Below are 16,677 nucleotides of genomic sequence, written 5' to 3' on the forward strand. Positions count from 1 at the left end.
ATGCAAATAATTATTGCCACGGCCCGGTCTCCGACAGTCATCTCGCAAGGGCTTCTACTACATGGAATAGTCTGGTCGAATAGATTTCGAATCTCTCTATGAATCTGAATTCAGAAAACGTTTCCATCGCCACCTTCCAACCAAGATGGCGGCTTCAGACGTCCGTGAAATCCTTCGTGGTTTCGCGCTGAAGAAAATGGAAGAATTGGAAAAAGAAAGAGAATCTGAGTGAGTATAGATTTTAGATATCTAACTGTTTACTGGATGTGCGACCCAAATTGGGTATGCCAGCACCGTTGACCATGTGCTGTCGTCCGGTATGGGTAATACGGTTGTTGTCGTAGTCAGAATAGAAATCATGAAATGTCTGGGTCCCATTTCAATGTGACAACTGGAACAGTGGAAGTTGCTTGATACTGCAAAGCCTCAGGGGTAATACTGTAGTGTTAATGAATATGTACATTAAACAATCATCGTCATAGACGTGCATGCCATTTGTAAATTAATAAAATCGATAGATAGGTTAGGAAATCGAAATGTTCGAAGCGTGAACTCACATAACGTCTCATGTGAAAATTAAAAAGCAGCCAGTGCATTGTGTTAGTAATAGTAATGCCTTATGAAAGTGTTCATTGCTTGGATGACTGCTATTTTTGTTCCCCAGTAACACATCTTAATAACAGCACAAGTTTTGAAACTAAATGAAAACCATCCATACTTGTTCAATGCCACACAGTGTTGTTATGAGTGAATGGTTGTGATTCAAACCAAAGACAGTTACTGTTCAAACCATAGACCCTCCACCAACGTTGGTGGGGTCTATGCTCAAACCAACTGCTGCACCATAGCCCACTGATGGATACAAGTTACAACCTGTAGCAGTGTTTTTGTTAACACCAGTAAGTAGGTAACTGAGCTCCCTAGATATTTAGCAGTTTACCCACCAAACTGACATGTAAATTATAATGTAAGGTACATAGGAGAGGCTGTTATATGGAAATCTTTGGTAGATTCGTCTGTAATTTGGTTTCCAAACCTTGCGTAAACCATAGATGCTGAACCAGAAACCAATATCTGTGTTTAAATTCTACAAAACCTGTGTAGGTGTTCTTAAAAGTAAGGTTAGTATTAACGTGCAAATTGAAAGTCAGAAAATCCTATTTTAGTGGTACACCAAGAAAATATTTCAAACTTTATCAGTTATGCCATCTGTGTTGTACAATTAATTGCATTTTTGTAATGCATGAATGCATTTAAAATATATGTATGTTTCAAAAGATATTTTTGTACACACGTAGAAAGAGAAGCCTCCAAACAGATGGAAAATCATCAAAGGAATCATCTGGGAAAGACAGTTCTGCCAAATTAAAAGAAGATGAGTTGCCAAGGAAACAGCCTGAAGAAGCAGTTGTGCAGAAAGATAAATGTGATGATGATGTTAAGAATTCTGAAAAAATTGAAAATGTGAAAGATGAATTACATGCATCTAATAAAGAGTCACAAGGTAATGTCAGTAAGTCAGAGAAAAACACAACTGGTAAGTCAGTTATTCAAATCAAGATTGCCACCAAGGAATTGACAACTACATCATCAGATAAGGACAAAAACGAATCTGACAGTGACACCTCATCAAGTGATGAAGATGATGACGAGGATGATGATGATGATGAGGAGGAGGATGAGGAAGGTGTTGATGATGGAGAAGATGAAGATAAAGGTAAAAAGAGTGGTGATGAGGCTGAAGTGCCGTGGAGAGAACTACCAGAAGAAGGGGAATTAACAGACACCAGTGAGGAAGGTGAAACAAAAGATGAACTCAAAAAGGGAAAGGAATCTGAAAATGCAGACGAGAAAGAAAAAGAGAAAAAGGGCAAGAAGAAACATAAAAAGCACAAAAAGAAAAGTAAAAAGAAAAAACATAAACATAGGAAAGACAAAAACAGAGACAAAGAAAAAGAGAACTCTGAGAAAGACAAAAACAAAGACAGGAAGGAGACTGGAGAAGAGAGCAACAAACGAAAACATTCCCACAAGTCTAAGTCAAGGTCAAGATCTAGATCAAGAAGTAAGAAACATAAAAGTGCACGTTCTGAATCCATAGATAAGGTCAAAGGTCATAGACATTCATCCCATAGAGATAGACATAGATCAAGGTCCAGGGAAAGATATAGGTATCGTGATAGTCGTTATAAACCATCATCACATCATGAAGACTCAAGGCTGCAAAGGTCGCGATCACCACAGAAACGTGAAAAGACACCTTTAGCAGAGTACGACAAAAGAAAGTTATTGGAAATTGCCCGAGCGAATGCATATGCTCAACAACAAGCAGGGCTACTTCCAACCAACATTCAACTCCCACCAATTAGCAGAGAAGAAATGGCTAGTCAGAAAGCCGGTAAGTGGCTGTCTTGTTTGTAATTTAACTCTGTACATGGCATCAACATTGATTAGACAAAAACACTAGCTTATCTACACAAATGTCTGCATGCATACATGTACGTTTGTAGGTATAGGTCAGGGCTCAAAATTAATGGTAGTAAGTTCAACATCCACAGACTACAATTCCTGTCATGGGGCCATCATAGTTTGCAACTGGTAGTCCACTTGGGTTACTAGTACTATAGTCTGTAAGGTACGCCGTGACGGGGCGCCCTCAAACATCAGGCAACCCCTAACACGTCTGTATCGAACTGCACTCTTCCCAGCGTTTCCAACCAGAACTGGTTGCGGCCAATCACAGGCATGCACACGAGAGAGAGGAGGCGGGTGAGGGTGAAACGTCACGACGTACCTTACAGTCTACTAGTACTACTGATTGTGCAACATTTTAGCAGGTGGAAGACATACAGACATGAAATTATTGATAGTTTCCCTTCCAATATAAATTGAATGGAGAGTGCATATATATCAAACCCTTGGAGTAATTTTCCACATCACGCCCTGGCACACTTATGTCAAGTAGGGCAAGTGGTGTGCTCTTCAAAATCCTTTTATTCAGTAATTTTGCTTTGATTTTTTCTCTCTGTATCTTTGCATTTTTCACATAAAATAACGGTTTCATTATCAGTTGATGTGGTTTTGTGTTTCCTTACCACTACATAGTGTATATGATAAAACCTTTATGGCCTATATATGGGTTTTGCAGACCTCAGAAATGCAGCTTACAGGCCCTCATAAAGTCGGGCCCCTTCTGCCTTACAACTGAAGTCTGCAAAACCCATATCTGGGCTGTAAAGATTAATTTCCTACATTTTGTTCCACAATCTGTTCTGTCTACAGGTGGTAAAACAATAAGTGAACTGACAGAAGTTTGCAAACAGATTTCAGAAAAACAACTGGATATTAATTCTTCAGATGAGGAACCCATCAATAGACCTATAGGTAGTGATGAAGAGGACGGACAGCAACCATTTCTACATCATCCATTCCAAATTAAAAGTCAACCCTTACCTATTGTTGTTAATATCAAGGTGAGTATTAACCCATCTGCATCCATTCCAAACCAAAAATCATTGCCCATTGTTGTTTATATCAAGGTTACTATAGCAACACTGAGTTCTTTACTAGCATGCTGAACATTGAGAAACGAAACTTGGGTGTTCAAGAAAATATTTGTAATTTCCTAGTTTCACAAAGTAAAAATGTACTATATAAGTACCAGTCACCTATATTTGTTCACAAGTGCATTGTATAATAACAGTCACTTCTGGGTCCCATTTCTTCCCTAATTCATTACATGTACATGTCACCAGTCCCTTCTGAGTCCATTTTCTATATCATTACATGACGTGAGTCCCTTCTCTTGTTCCATAATCCCATTAATCCATGACCTTACATAAGTCCCTTGTGAGTCAATTTGTATTGGTACACTGCACTGCAGTACACCGGACATCTCACCAGCATGTTTTGACTGGAAGAGAGTTCATGCCCTCACCAGCAGTATGTTATAAGGCTATCAGGCCATCAGGTTATTCTGCTGTTGAAATCAGGCTGACACTGGCATTGCAAATTACCATAGTAAGGGAGTTGTGAGAGGTACAGTAACACCAGGCTGTCCTAGTGTTACTATGAAACATAGACACTGGGCTAGAAAATAGAAAGGAGTTCTTATGCTGAACTGTACATGTACCACCAGGCCACTGTTAACATCAGGCCAATGCTGGGTTTGTATATTTGAAAGGTAAACCTGTCACCTGACCTAAACTGTAACACCAGACTACCTTAGTGTGTTCAGATCAGACTTACAATAGGCTAGCTATCAGAATGGAATGCACTGTCTGTAACCCCAATGCATTCATTTCTTTGTTTGTTTGTTTGTTACTTTGCAGAATGCTATACAAAAGACAGTTCCTATGCATATACAACAAGACAAAGAAACATTACTGGCACAATTCCCTGTCTCCAGTGGTACACAGCATAGGAAAAAAGAATGTGAGTATGTTGACCCTTATGGACAATGGGTGGTTGTAGAGAAGAAGGATCCGTCCAACAAACCACAAGCAACAACAACAACAACAACACCAATTGCGACACAAGATACAGAGAATAATCAGTCCCCAGTTACCACCACTGAGAGTAGCAGTACATCCACTTCTACTACTACTACTACTGTTGCCAGTAATGTTGAGGCAGCAAAATCTACGAAGGATGAAGTTTTCCCTAAAACACAGTCACCGGTAAGTTACATTTCACTTTATTTATTGTTCAATTCAGGCATGAAGCCCATAAGAAAGTAAAATGAAAGGATAGGCTATTTGATTCTTTGAACTGTTAACTTAAAGATGTCCCTGCAGTATTTGACTCTATGGCCCAGAGCTTGCATGCAGTATTTTGATGTGTGGGTTGTAAACACTAAATGTGGTGTTACTATTCTTAAACACTAATGTGGTGTTACTATTCTTATTCTACAGTCATTTGATATTAGCACCATGGTATCAGAAAGACTACAGGCTTTGAGAAAGTTACAACGAAATCCAAATGATGTTGAAGCCATGGGTATGATGTACAAGGCTAACCAACAGGTATGATACATGAACTTATCATCCAGCTACATTGTATGTAATTTGGTACCTCAGCCTGGTATGACCGAAATTGTGTTATATGAATGCTTTGAAATCAGGTGCACTTACAGTGCAATGGATCGTATGCTCTTCAGGGAGTTGAGGAAGTATAGATGGCTGGTGTGCTGTTATAAGTCTATGCTAAAGGTATAAGTTTGAGCATACATGTGCAAAAGTGCTATATAAAAAACTTACTGTATTATATGTGTCTTCATTGAAGTCGTCTATTTGTTTTTTTTCCATTTCACAGATCCAGTCATGGGCTAGTTCCAATCAGAAGCCAGGTCAGTTCACTGGTTCTACAGATGCACAGATACTAAGTCCCAATGAACTAGCCAATGCTAATCCTAAAGCCCAGGCATGGGCTAAAAAGGTATTTCATTTAGACAGAAATTTCAGTTTGTTGATAGCTGATTATGTGAACTTGAAACTAAAACAATGAATAGGGTTACAAAGTATCACTATCTTATAGTTCATTTCAAATATTCTTGATTAACACTTTTCAAAGTGTATGTTTCATCTTTGTTATTTGGTGTAACATAACTACCATGCTTCTAGCAAAGCAATATAAGGGCAAGGAAAAAAATACCGAGATGTAAAACTATTTGAAAAACTTTTTGTACTCATTTACTACCATTAACAAAGAAGAACAAAACTGATTTTGTTCGTAACTATACTCACAAGATAGTGGTACTTTCATATACACCCCACGGAAAAACAAACTTCTTGATTTTGAAAACTCGGTTAATTTCAAAAGATTTAATTGAATCTCATTTAAGTTGAAAGATTTCTTATGTTTGGTATACATACTTGAAATAAGAACAACAAAAACCATGTGAGATGTGAGTTATTGTAGACACCCTATACTTTCCCCAGACCAACACAATGTATACATTACACCCATGCAAGACAAGACAATGATATTTTAATGGTAACATTTATTCGTTGGTCGTTCAACATCATTACATATGTTGTATGTTGCAATCAAACTGCTTACTAAAAGATACAAATTCCATCATTTTCATAATCTTGGCTTGCAGAAGGTGCAATGGTTGTAATTCTTTGGTATTTTTCTTCTTTCACCAAAGTATTTATTCATAACGTAGACTTGCAATACTTCTTATCTCTGCAGTCAAAGGAGGCCCCCTATGTCTCTTATTTTTTCTAACCGAATGCATTCATGAGGCCCTCTATGTCACTTATTTTTCAAACTGACTAAAAGTGTGATATGGCTTTCTGTGTCACTCATATTTTGCCAATGCTAAGATACTTCCTATGTTACTTATATTTCTGCCTCCAAATAAAAAGAATTTCATGGCAGAACACCAAATATAATATAAGTTACAAGGCTAGGGGTTGATCACGTTGCGAGAAACATGAACTAGTCAATACTTGTAATCGTGATAGGATGTCTGTGATAACCACACTCACTAATTCCTGCTTAGCAACTTGTTTCCAAGCAGTTTTGGTTTGGGCATAGGAGACCATGTTTAACCTCCTCAGTTCAAACCATTGTTTTTATCACAGGGACTCTCACATCCATCAAGGGGCATCATTGTAATGTAAAGGTGGTAAGATGTTAGTCATTTTATGAAAGTAGTCACAGAATAAGTCTTTGTTATTGTACACTTGTCGTTATTTCCAGACAGCTGTGACTTTTTTTATTCTGTACACATGTTGGAGTAATGCACAACCCTTCTTTCCAGAGGATGAGTGTACATACTGAGACTGCTCATGTGCTGTTTATATCGCAATACAGAACATTTTTACTGTAGCCATGACAGTAGAAGCACTACCTACATGCTGCAACTTACATAAATTAATGAATATTGCAGGCCTGTAGTTCAGGTGATATGTACTGTATTTTAGACAGCATTATCATGTAGCAGTACATCACATGTACTGTACAGTTCTGTATATCAGGGGAGTAACAGTCCTGCACAGCTGTGCATTTGAGTTAGTATTGATATGTACCAATGCTGTCTGTAAAGCCATGTGCATGTATGTAAGCCATTATGTACAGATACTATACTGTACAGCCTTGCGTGTCAGGTACTTTGTACACAATACTGTATGTGTGCACCTGTAAAGTTCAGTAGAACCCTGATTTTCAGATGTCATGTACACATGTACAAATGATATACAGTCCTGCACATCAGGTGTAATGTACATGTACAAATACTGTACAGCGTGGCACATCATGTGTCATGTATGCATACTATACAGCCCTGCACATCAGATGTCATGTATAGCCCTGCATATCAGGTGTCATGTACATGTACATATACTGTACAGTCCTGCACATCAGGTGTCATAATATGTACAAATACTATACAGCCCTGCACATTAAGTGTGATGTACATGTACAAATACTGTACAGCGTGGCACATCAGGTGTCATGTACACATACTATACAGCCCTGCACATCAGGTGTCATGTATAACCCTGCACATCAGGTGTCATGTACATGTACATATACTGTACAGTCCTGCATATCAGGTGTCACGTACAGCCCTGCACATCACATGTCATGTACATGTACAAATACTGTTCAGTACTGCATATTAGTTGTCCTTTACATGTACAAATGCTGTACAGCCCTGCACATAATGTCATTTACTTGAACTGATGTCAGAAACTTTAGTACATTATTTATAGTATAACACCAAGTGTTTATCAGTTTGAATTACATTTGCATACACTTGTCAGCCCAGGCCCTGTTTTGTTACAAAAGTTACTGTGAAAGAAGATGATTGTTGCATAACTTAAGGTGGCATTCATTCTTGCTTTGGCCATGTATACTGTCACATAGACCTCTCCATTATGTCTGTAATGACAGTGGAAATACAAAAGAGGTGCTTCAGAGGGCTAAGCTGAGTACATGCTTGCATGTATTCTTAAGTCCATGTCGAGTACATGTGCAAGAAAAGTTCCTCCGAACTTGTCATCATAAAGGTAGTGATACATTTTGTAACTGCATGTGGTACGCATCAAACCATCTAAAAGCATAGGCTGAGATTAGGTAGTGGTGCAGGAAGGTGTATGCCATATCTAAGGCAATACATGTACCTGTTGACACAGTATTTGACACAGTGGTCCACACAATTGTACAAACATTCCTTGCAGTGCAGTTGTAAGCACTTTGTCTAAATGTATGGATCTATGAATTCAGGGACAGACTTCATTCTTTTAACCTCCAAGCCCATGTTATACTTGCAAAAACCTCAATAATTGTTTTTAAGTCCTAACTAGTAATGGGAGGCCTTATGTTTACAATGAAGATTTTCATACAGTCCAGTCAGATACAAAAGGAAAGTTCTGGACAATAGCTTTTTTTTTTTGGGGGGGGGGGGGGGGGGGGGGGGGCTAAGTGAACTCTCTCTGCATTTAGTCAAGAGATGGACTCCTCAGAATTATTTCAAGTATCACAGATTTTGCATTCCGTTTTTTCTCCATTCCAAATCCTTGAAGGCACTCATGAGATGTTCATGTAATATATAGTCAATTGCACAATTGCCATCAGACTGTAGTAGAGGCCTGTTACATACATGAATTCCCATGATTGTCTTAAAATTTTGGAGTAGAGGTAAACAGAATGTAAAGAGCCCTTGATGGTCCAAGACACATAGATATAAAGACTTTAGTATGTCTTGCTAAGTGATATATTGTATCATAGATCTCTTTAAGCCTACTTGTATGTCACTGTAAAGTGATATATTATGAGTCCTTAGCTATACATTGAATAACTAGGACTCAGTAAGCTGTTTTTTGTAAGTTAAACATGGCTAGTACAAATGTGTAAACAGGGCTAGTTTATGTACCTTTGAAATTATAGTCTAGCTATTTTAGGTTAGTTGGGTCATTAAGATCAATCTGATTAAAATCTGATGTAGTGAATACAGCTCAATTTCTACATTTACCTCTGTATCCTTCATTTATTTTTTATTTTGTTGTTTTGAGTGTAAGTGCCTTCTTCCTACATCTGGCCCAGTACCAGAGAAGTTAACATTCAAATCCCACGCATACGCTTAACCAATCAAAATTTGCCTTGCAAAATGGACACTCCAGAATTGGAGTTAAAAACAAACAAACAAAGCTACCAAAATAGTAAGAGTAACATCATTGCCTGCTCTCAAGCTCAAGCTCTGGTCCAGCAGAGCATTTTTACGTACTGTAAACATAAGTTTTCAATGTAACGTTCTTATTGATTGGTTGAGTGAGTTGTTACTCAACGCATAGAATTTGAACATTAACTTGTATGGTATTGTGTCAGATGTACCGTAGGAAGGAGGTGATTGCTTTCAGAACAACAAAATCGAAAACACACATGACAATAAATAAAGGACACAGAGGTAAATGAAGAAATCAAGCCATGTTCACTACATCAGATTTTAATCAGATTTGGTTAGGATGGATGTGAGAGGATCTTGGTGGTAATTGGGAAACTTGTTGCAGGCTACACTGTTAACATTTGAAGCTGCTGTGAGGTCACCAAGGGGCTAGTGAAGTCCACAATGTGTTTGTAGGTAGGTAGACAACTAGCTTGGTTTCTTCTAATCACACCACGACTACAGTGTGTTTTCTATTTTTTAATGTGTGTGTGTGTGTGTGTGTGTGTGTGTGTGTGTGTGTGTGTGTGTGTGTGTGTGTGTGTGTGTGTGTGTGTGTGTGTGTGTGTGTGTGTGTGTGTGTGTGTGTGTGTGTGTGTGTGTGTGTGTGTGTGTGTGTGTGTGTGTGTGTGTTGTATGGAATGTGCATAGATGCATCAAATACCAGTGACTACTAGATATGGAATACACAATAATTTGACATACATGTAATGTAAGTCTTACAGGTCTTGCAAAGTTCAGATTGATACATTCACCATGAATATCTACAATGACATAATTTATTCAGAAACACAAATCAAATCAAATGTTACATTTTACATGAATGTATTTCCCAGATATAAGAAACAAAACAAACCCAAATTTTTACATTTATCTCCTAGTGCCGATGACATTTTCCATGGGATGTAATAATATATGCAACTAATTCACTCTACACTCAACAGATATGTGACAAGTCATTCAGTTTTAGCAGTTTGTGATGGTTGGAGATATTTTTATTCTTGTGAAATTGTCAAATTTGTGTCCCATCTGTTTATAACATGTATGTCTTGTAAAAAAATTCCTACCATGGTGAATATATCAGGCATTATTAAATTATGTGACATGATAAAATATTGTGTATTACACTTAGGTACACCATAAATTTAGGGAGAATATTCCTCAAAGAACTGTTTTCATAATACTGAATCATATGGCCACGTTGAATTTTTTTTTGACCAAAAATACAGCTTACGTAATGTTAGACAAAAAACCAAGTGGAAGTTAAGCAAAAACATTTTTTAGGACATCTATGCAAAGCATGTATACATGACCTTGTGATGTGAAATTTTGCCTCATATTTGAAAAAAAACAATGGAACTTACACAAAGTAAACATTTGCTGTATATTCAAAGTAGGATTTAGACCAGAAACAATTGCTGGATAACCAAAGTTTTTCCTTCACATATTTATCCTCCATTTTTCAATCAATCCAAAAGAATACATTTTTAAGTGCTCAGCTCCAGAGAGATTAGACTGTTCAGTGGCTTTTTTAGACTGGAAAAAGTTCCATAATCACAAAGATGAGCATTGTATCCATATAAAGATATTGCAGCATTAGTCATCTAGAGATCAAGAGAAATGGAATTGTCTGAAGCATCATTAACCAACATTTATGTTAATAGTAGTAGTATATGCCATATTCTGGTTACTCACTTTGCAGTCATTTTTGAAAAAAAGTCACAAGAGGGAGACTCACAGTAGGAAAAAATGAGCAAAATCATGTGGCAGTACATGAAACAGTCAACAAAAATGAGGCTGAAAGTTAAACAACTCTGTAAGTTCTTGAAAATCTTGCGATCTAAAACAACGTTAGCAGAATAACTGGTTGAGAATGTAAGCAAATTTGCCTGAAATACTTTGAAATGATGATTCACTCATAGGAGGCGACAGTTCTCAACTTTTGTGGCCCTGTCGTGTCTAAAAGCTGCTTCTGAACAGCACTCCTAGTGGCCAAACTAGAAAATCTTTTTGTTTTTGTGGTAACTGGAATATGGTATAGTAGGTTACACATCCTTAGACTGGGTACCAAAGTTTCCCTGTCATTATGGGTAGGTATGTAAGAAATCATCACAATGTATTTTTTTTTTAGTTTTTACCCTCTAGATTTTAAAACTGTAGTAAACACCGTAAGTATTGTACAATGCATGCAAACACAAACATTTAGCAATGTTGAAAGGAACCAGTGTAAGTTCTCATAATCAAAACTTGTGTGGGTAAGCTTGTATTTACTTTAAAAGCATCTTTGATGCAGTGTTCAGAATAGAATATAGTCAAAATCATCATTAAAAAGTAAATTAATTGATAATGATAATGTAAGTGTTAGAGAAACCCTTTTGTGAACAGTGTGAGTGTGTAATTGTACGATAGCGTGTATAAATAGTATTTGAACCCAATTCTACCAAATTATTTGACATGTTCTGCATATCTCACCATCTAACATATATTTTCTGTCTACATCTCTGGGTTAATACCAAGTTGATGCCAGTTTCATATCTCCTGTGTAGTAAATAATAGTTGCGTTTTCTGTATTTGCCTACCAGGATATGTTTCACAATGTAGCCCCTGTCAGAGGAGGCATGGGTATGTACTTACTGCAGAAGATGGGTTGGAGACAGGGTGAGGGACTGGGTAAGAATAATGAAGGAAGTGTGGCACCATTGAGTCTGGATGTCAAAACAGATAGACGAGGTAGGTAATGTTTTATTAGTAATCTTCTATGTCTACTTGCGAAGAGTGCCGTCTGTATGTATTTATGTACAACTGTCATCATTCAACCACCCTACTGTCATGATAGAGATTTTTCAGTTTCATTCAAACTTAGCACAAAGTGATGTCATATTGTTAGTCACATGCACTACATGTACATGGTCAGATCACTGTCTGTCATTTGTGTGTGCTCTACCATCATCATTCTGCCATGATATGGAGGTACTGATTTCATTTAAACTTAGCACAATGGTCAGTATAGTGTCATATTGCTAATCTTTAACATTCACTACATGGTGAGGGCGCTGTCTGCAATTTGTGTGCTCTAACATCATCATTCTACCATGATATTCAGACTGCACACAATGTGATGTCATATTCTTAGAATGCACCACTTGACTAGGGCAGTGTCAAATATGAATTGAAATGCTTTTTTATGACTTCATATCCTGAAGGTTCGTTCCATCCCATCATCGATTTGAAATGTAGAAAAATGTACGGGCCATGAACAAGGCCAGTTCCGCTGAACTATTTCCATGGTCCACATCAGATAACAATTGTGTATTCTTTTGTATTCATTTTGTGTATTTGTATCATATGCATATTCTTTGAAAATATAGCTTATTTTTGTTATCTGGTGAAGTAAATTTCATTCATTCATTCATTCATTCATTCTTTCATTCATTCATTCTTTCATTCATTCTTTCATTGATTGACTGAATGTCTGACTGACTGATTGATTGATTGATTGATTATCTGATGTGTTGCCCTTCCAATTCAAATATCTACACTTTATGTACAGGTCTTGTCGCTCTTGGTGAAACCCAGAAGAAAAAAGCAGCCGTACCAACTCCAATAATTCGAGATCTGTCAGGCAAGCATCCAGTGTCAGCATTAATGGAAATATGCAACAAACGAAAATGGCACCCACCAGAATTCAATCTTGTCCATGACAGTGGGCCTGACCATAAGAAAAATTTTGTATTTAAGGTTAGTATCTAGTTATGAATTATATGTTACTCACTGTACAATCTGTTGTTTAAAGGTGGGAGTGGGTAGGGATGGGGGAGACACCTACAGTGTAATGGACCACTTTATAATCAGCAATACAGGTACAAATCCAGGGCACTGTTTTCTATGGCTATGCATAGCTTTCCAACATCTCATACCTCTCTCTAATGTTTCACAGTGAGTGCTAGAATTTTTTTCTAGCCCTCATGGAATTTACTTTAAAATCAGTGCAATTTGAATATAGTCAAAGTTAAAGAAAGTCAGTATTACCCTTTTCAAAAACACTTATGGTAATATCATTTCAGTGTTGGTAGTTTTGCAAAAAAAAAACTTTTATTGTATTTTACCTAACAGGTTCGTGTGAACAACGAAGAGTACCAACCATCCATTGCAAGTCCTAACAAAAAACATGCCAAAGCACAAGCTGCCACAGTAGCACTGCAGAAGATGGGACTTATACCCATGGACTATGTTGTACCCATGTAGTGATGGGAGATAATGTTACTTACAATATAGCCAAGGACTGTATTGTACGTGTATCTATGTAACACTGCAGAAGATATGGTCTCATACCCATGGACTATGTTGTATCTATGTAGTACTGCAGAAGTTATGGGTCTCATACCCATGGACTGTTGTACCAATGTACATGTAGTACTGCAGAAGATTGGACTTATACCAATGAATGGACTACTAAGGTTATGTTGTACCTATGTTGTGCCGCAGGAGATTGGACTTAAACCCATGGACTATATGTTATGTTGTAGTACCCATGTAGCACTGCAGATCATGTGCATGGACAATGTTGTTCCAATTGATGTAGAATGTAGTGCTGCTGAAGATGGGTCCTATACCTATGGACTATGTTATACTTACATGTATACATGTACTCATGGACTATGTTATACCTATGTAGTACTGCAGAAGAACGGTCTTATACCAATGGACAATAATATGTTGTAGCACTGCAGAAGATAGCACTTACATGTACACATGTACTCATGTACTCATGGACTATGTTATACCCATGTAGTGCTGCAGAAGAACAGTCTTATACCCATGGACGATAATATGTTGTAGCACTGCAGAAGATAGCATGTGCATGTACACATGTACTCATGGACTATGTTGTACCTATGTAGTACTGCAGATGATGTGACTTGAACCATGGACGATGTTAAACCTATAAAGCATTATGGATTTGCCACCTATTGCCTATTTTGTCAGCTTATCTACTGTAGATAATGTACAAAAGTAATCTTAAATCCAGTGTCAGTATTGCTGAAGAGAGGTTGAAAAACAGCTGATCAGTGGTTGTTTATTTTGTTATAAAGAAATATCGCACACCATTAGAGAGTGTATGAGATAGGACTCAAACTTGTTGACTTGTTTAAATCACACCACAGTGAATCATGGGTCTTGTCTAACTCATGGACCATGTCGTAGTGCTAGAACCCTACAAAGAGATTGTGCTTATGAGTGGACTTTGTACTACTATGGCAGTAGTACAGAAGAGTAAACAGCTAACTATTAAGTATGGATGTAAAGTAGAGATTTATGCCTATCATCTCTATACAGTATCTGCAGGGCTTTCATCTATTTTGAGTATTCTTTTTAAGTTTTTATCAGAGGGCTTGTGGATCTGAAGAACTTCTTTGGTGGTAGATCTGTTTGCCTGCCCCCCCCCCCCCCCCCCCCCCCACCCCCGTGTACAATGTGGGTCAGAAAGGGAGTCATCCCTCTAAAACGATTCTCTACAGGACCATTTTGACTATAACTGTCAGGTCTGAAATGCAGTCAATGTTTTATCAAGAGGAGAGAGTACAAGTTAGAAGAGGGCGCTCTGAGCCCAGCACACAAAAGAGTTCACTGTCCTGTCAGCCACACTGTCACTCTCACTCTCGTCCGACCCAATGACTGTACTATGATCTAAGAAAACATGCCTGTAGCTACAAACTAGTTCATTGATTCGTATCTATTAACACTGTCAGACAAAGGATTATTGTTACACATTTATCACATTGTCAATTATCAGTAGCCATCTCTACATACCTCATTAATAAACATGGCCCTGTGTAACATAGAGGATGCCCTCACATGGCCATAAATTGCAACCATCCTGCAGTTCATTTACCAATCAGAAAGGTCCATTTAAACCTATGCCATTTTGAAAAAAATGTGAGTTCTGATACACAAAATAGATACTCGGCTACTTAGAAGCTTCTCATGCTTTGAAATGGTTGCCTTGGCGGTGTTTAGGCAAGGTTAAAGGAGCAAAGTTCCTAACAGGTTTCTTCTGATCCAGATTTTCAAATTTTTATACTTTATTTTAGAAAGGCCATGCAATGCGGGGTTTGTAGAAATGGCGTCTCCATGTTTCCTAAAGTAACGTACAGATAAGAGATGCAACTAAGATAAACTATCCTCACTTTGTGTTCCTCTATAAATCTAAGCCCCATATCACTCAACCAGAGTATTCATGTGGGACATGCTACCTATGAAAAATGTAGTCAATTTTACCCCGGTAATTCTAACGTTCGATGTAATGGTTACAGATTCACGGACAAATTCATGATGCATTGATCCCTTCTCTTTACACAACAGTAGCTGTAATTAACTTGTCACTTGCTTTAGATATTGCCATTCTGTAAGATGACTGTCTCCTGTTCCAGATTCCAAAGCAAGTCTTCTTGCCTAGTTATTTTAGTTTTTAATTGATCCATGGAGTATGTCACAGATAAATTTTACTTATGAGATTTGTGTAAAGTCCATACTGTGAAGTCAAAATCCTACATTACTTGTTATGCCAGATTTTCCCCATACAGGTTCAGCATTGAACAGTTCCTACCAGCACTCCTTTTTCGATCCCTGGTCATAGAAGACAAAACACTTTTCTGTTTATCTGGGGTTCTGCATGTTCTGGTCAGCTCCGAGTAATACCTACCATCACTCCTTTTTGTGTAGAGAGAACCCTGGTTATTGAATACAAAATCCTGTCTGTTACTCAGGGTACTCCCTATTGTGGCCAGCACTGAAGAATACCTACCAGCACTCTGTTTAGGATGGGGAGAATCCTTGTTATTGAACAGATACAAAGGCATGCCTTTTACTCAGGTTATTTTCCATTCTGGCCAATACAGAATACCTACCACAACTCCTTTTGGGATGGGGAGAACCATGGTTACTGAATACAAAGAGTAACTGTTGTGACAACAATTACATTGCTAACTCATTGCCACTGAATGAAGATTTACAATAATTTGAAATAAAACTCATTTTGTCCATTGAAATATGAAGTAGGAAGTCATTAGTGGTTGGTTGAATTTAATGTGTTTCTAGTTACTGTGGTCTAAACATTTTAACTATGATGAATAAAATCATCGTTCGACAATTTTTTTTTTGTCATCTGTGCGTAGAAGTAAGTCCTTCAGTTCATGTTTAGTTCTAGTATAACTGAATTGGGAAGGTACAATTTACAGAAAGTTACAATTTTTAAAATCTTTTTTTTTTTTATGCTTAGTACTTGTATATCATGTTTAAAATTCTATAGTAAAGGTGAAGAAATACAATTTTTTCCATGAATTTGGTGTGTTGTGTCTTTTTTTAAAATAACTTTCTGTATAAGATATATTGATTAGAAGGAGCAAAGCGGAGTATATAATCTTTTTTTGGGGGGTTCAAAGGTGAATGCCACTCCAGGAAATGAAGGTATTTCCATGAAACGTTGGGTTCTTGAAAGTCATTTC

The 16,677-nt window shown here is 37.5% G+C and overlaps 1 protein-coding gene across 2 annotated transcripts; it reads left to right on the forward strand.

Annotated features, from left to right (window-relative positions):
• Positions 1-135: 135 nt before the first annotated feature.
• Positions 136-14,618, forward strand: LOC144453977 (protein Son-like). Of its 2 annotated transcripts, XM_078145353.1 has the most exons (9): positions 136-228; positions 1,299-2,398; positions 3,283-3,473; positions 4,332-4,679; positions 4,914-5,024; positions 5,314-5,436; positions 11,755-11,902; positions 12,723-12,910; positions 13,286-14,618. In XM_078145353.1, the coding sequence occupies exons 1-9, from the start codon at positions 146-148 to the stop codon at positions 13,415-13,417; spliced, it is 2,424 nt and encodes an 807-aa protein (XP_078001479.1). In that variant the 5' UTR covers positions 136-145; the 3' UTR covers positions 13,418-14,618. The 2 variants fall into 2 exon arrangements, with proteins under 2 accessions (XP_078001479.1, XP_078001480.1); XM_078145354.1 differs by lacking the exons at positions 12,723-12,910; positions 13,286-14,618 and adding an exon at positions 9,519-9,589 and having other exon boundaries at positions 11,755-11,864.
• Positions 14,619-16,677: the final 2,059 nt, after the last annotated feature.

The sequence above is a fragment of the Glandiceps talaboti genome, chromosome 3, assembly GCF_964340395.1.
Source record: "Glandiceps talaboti chromosome 3, keGlaTala1.1, whole genome shotgun sequence".
NCBI classification, from domain to species: domain Eukaryota; kingdom Metazoa; phylum Hemichordata; class Enteropneusta; family Spengelidae; genus Glandiceps; species Glandiceps talaboti.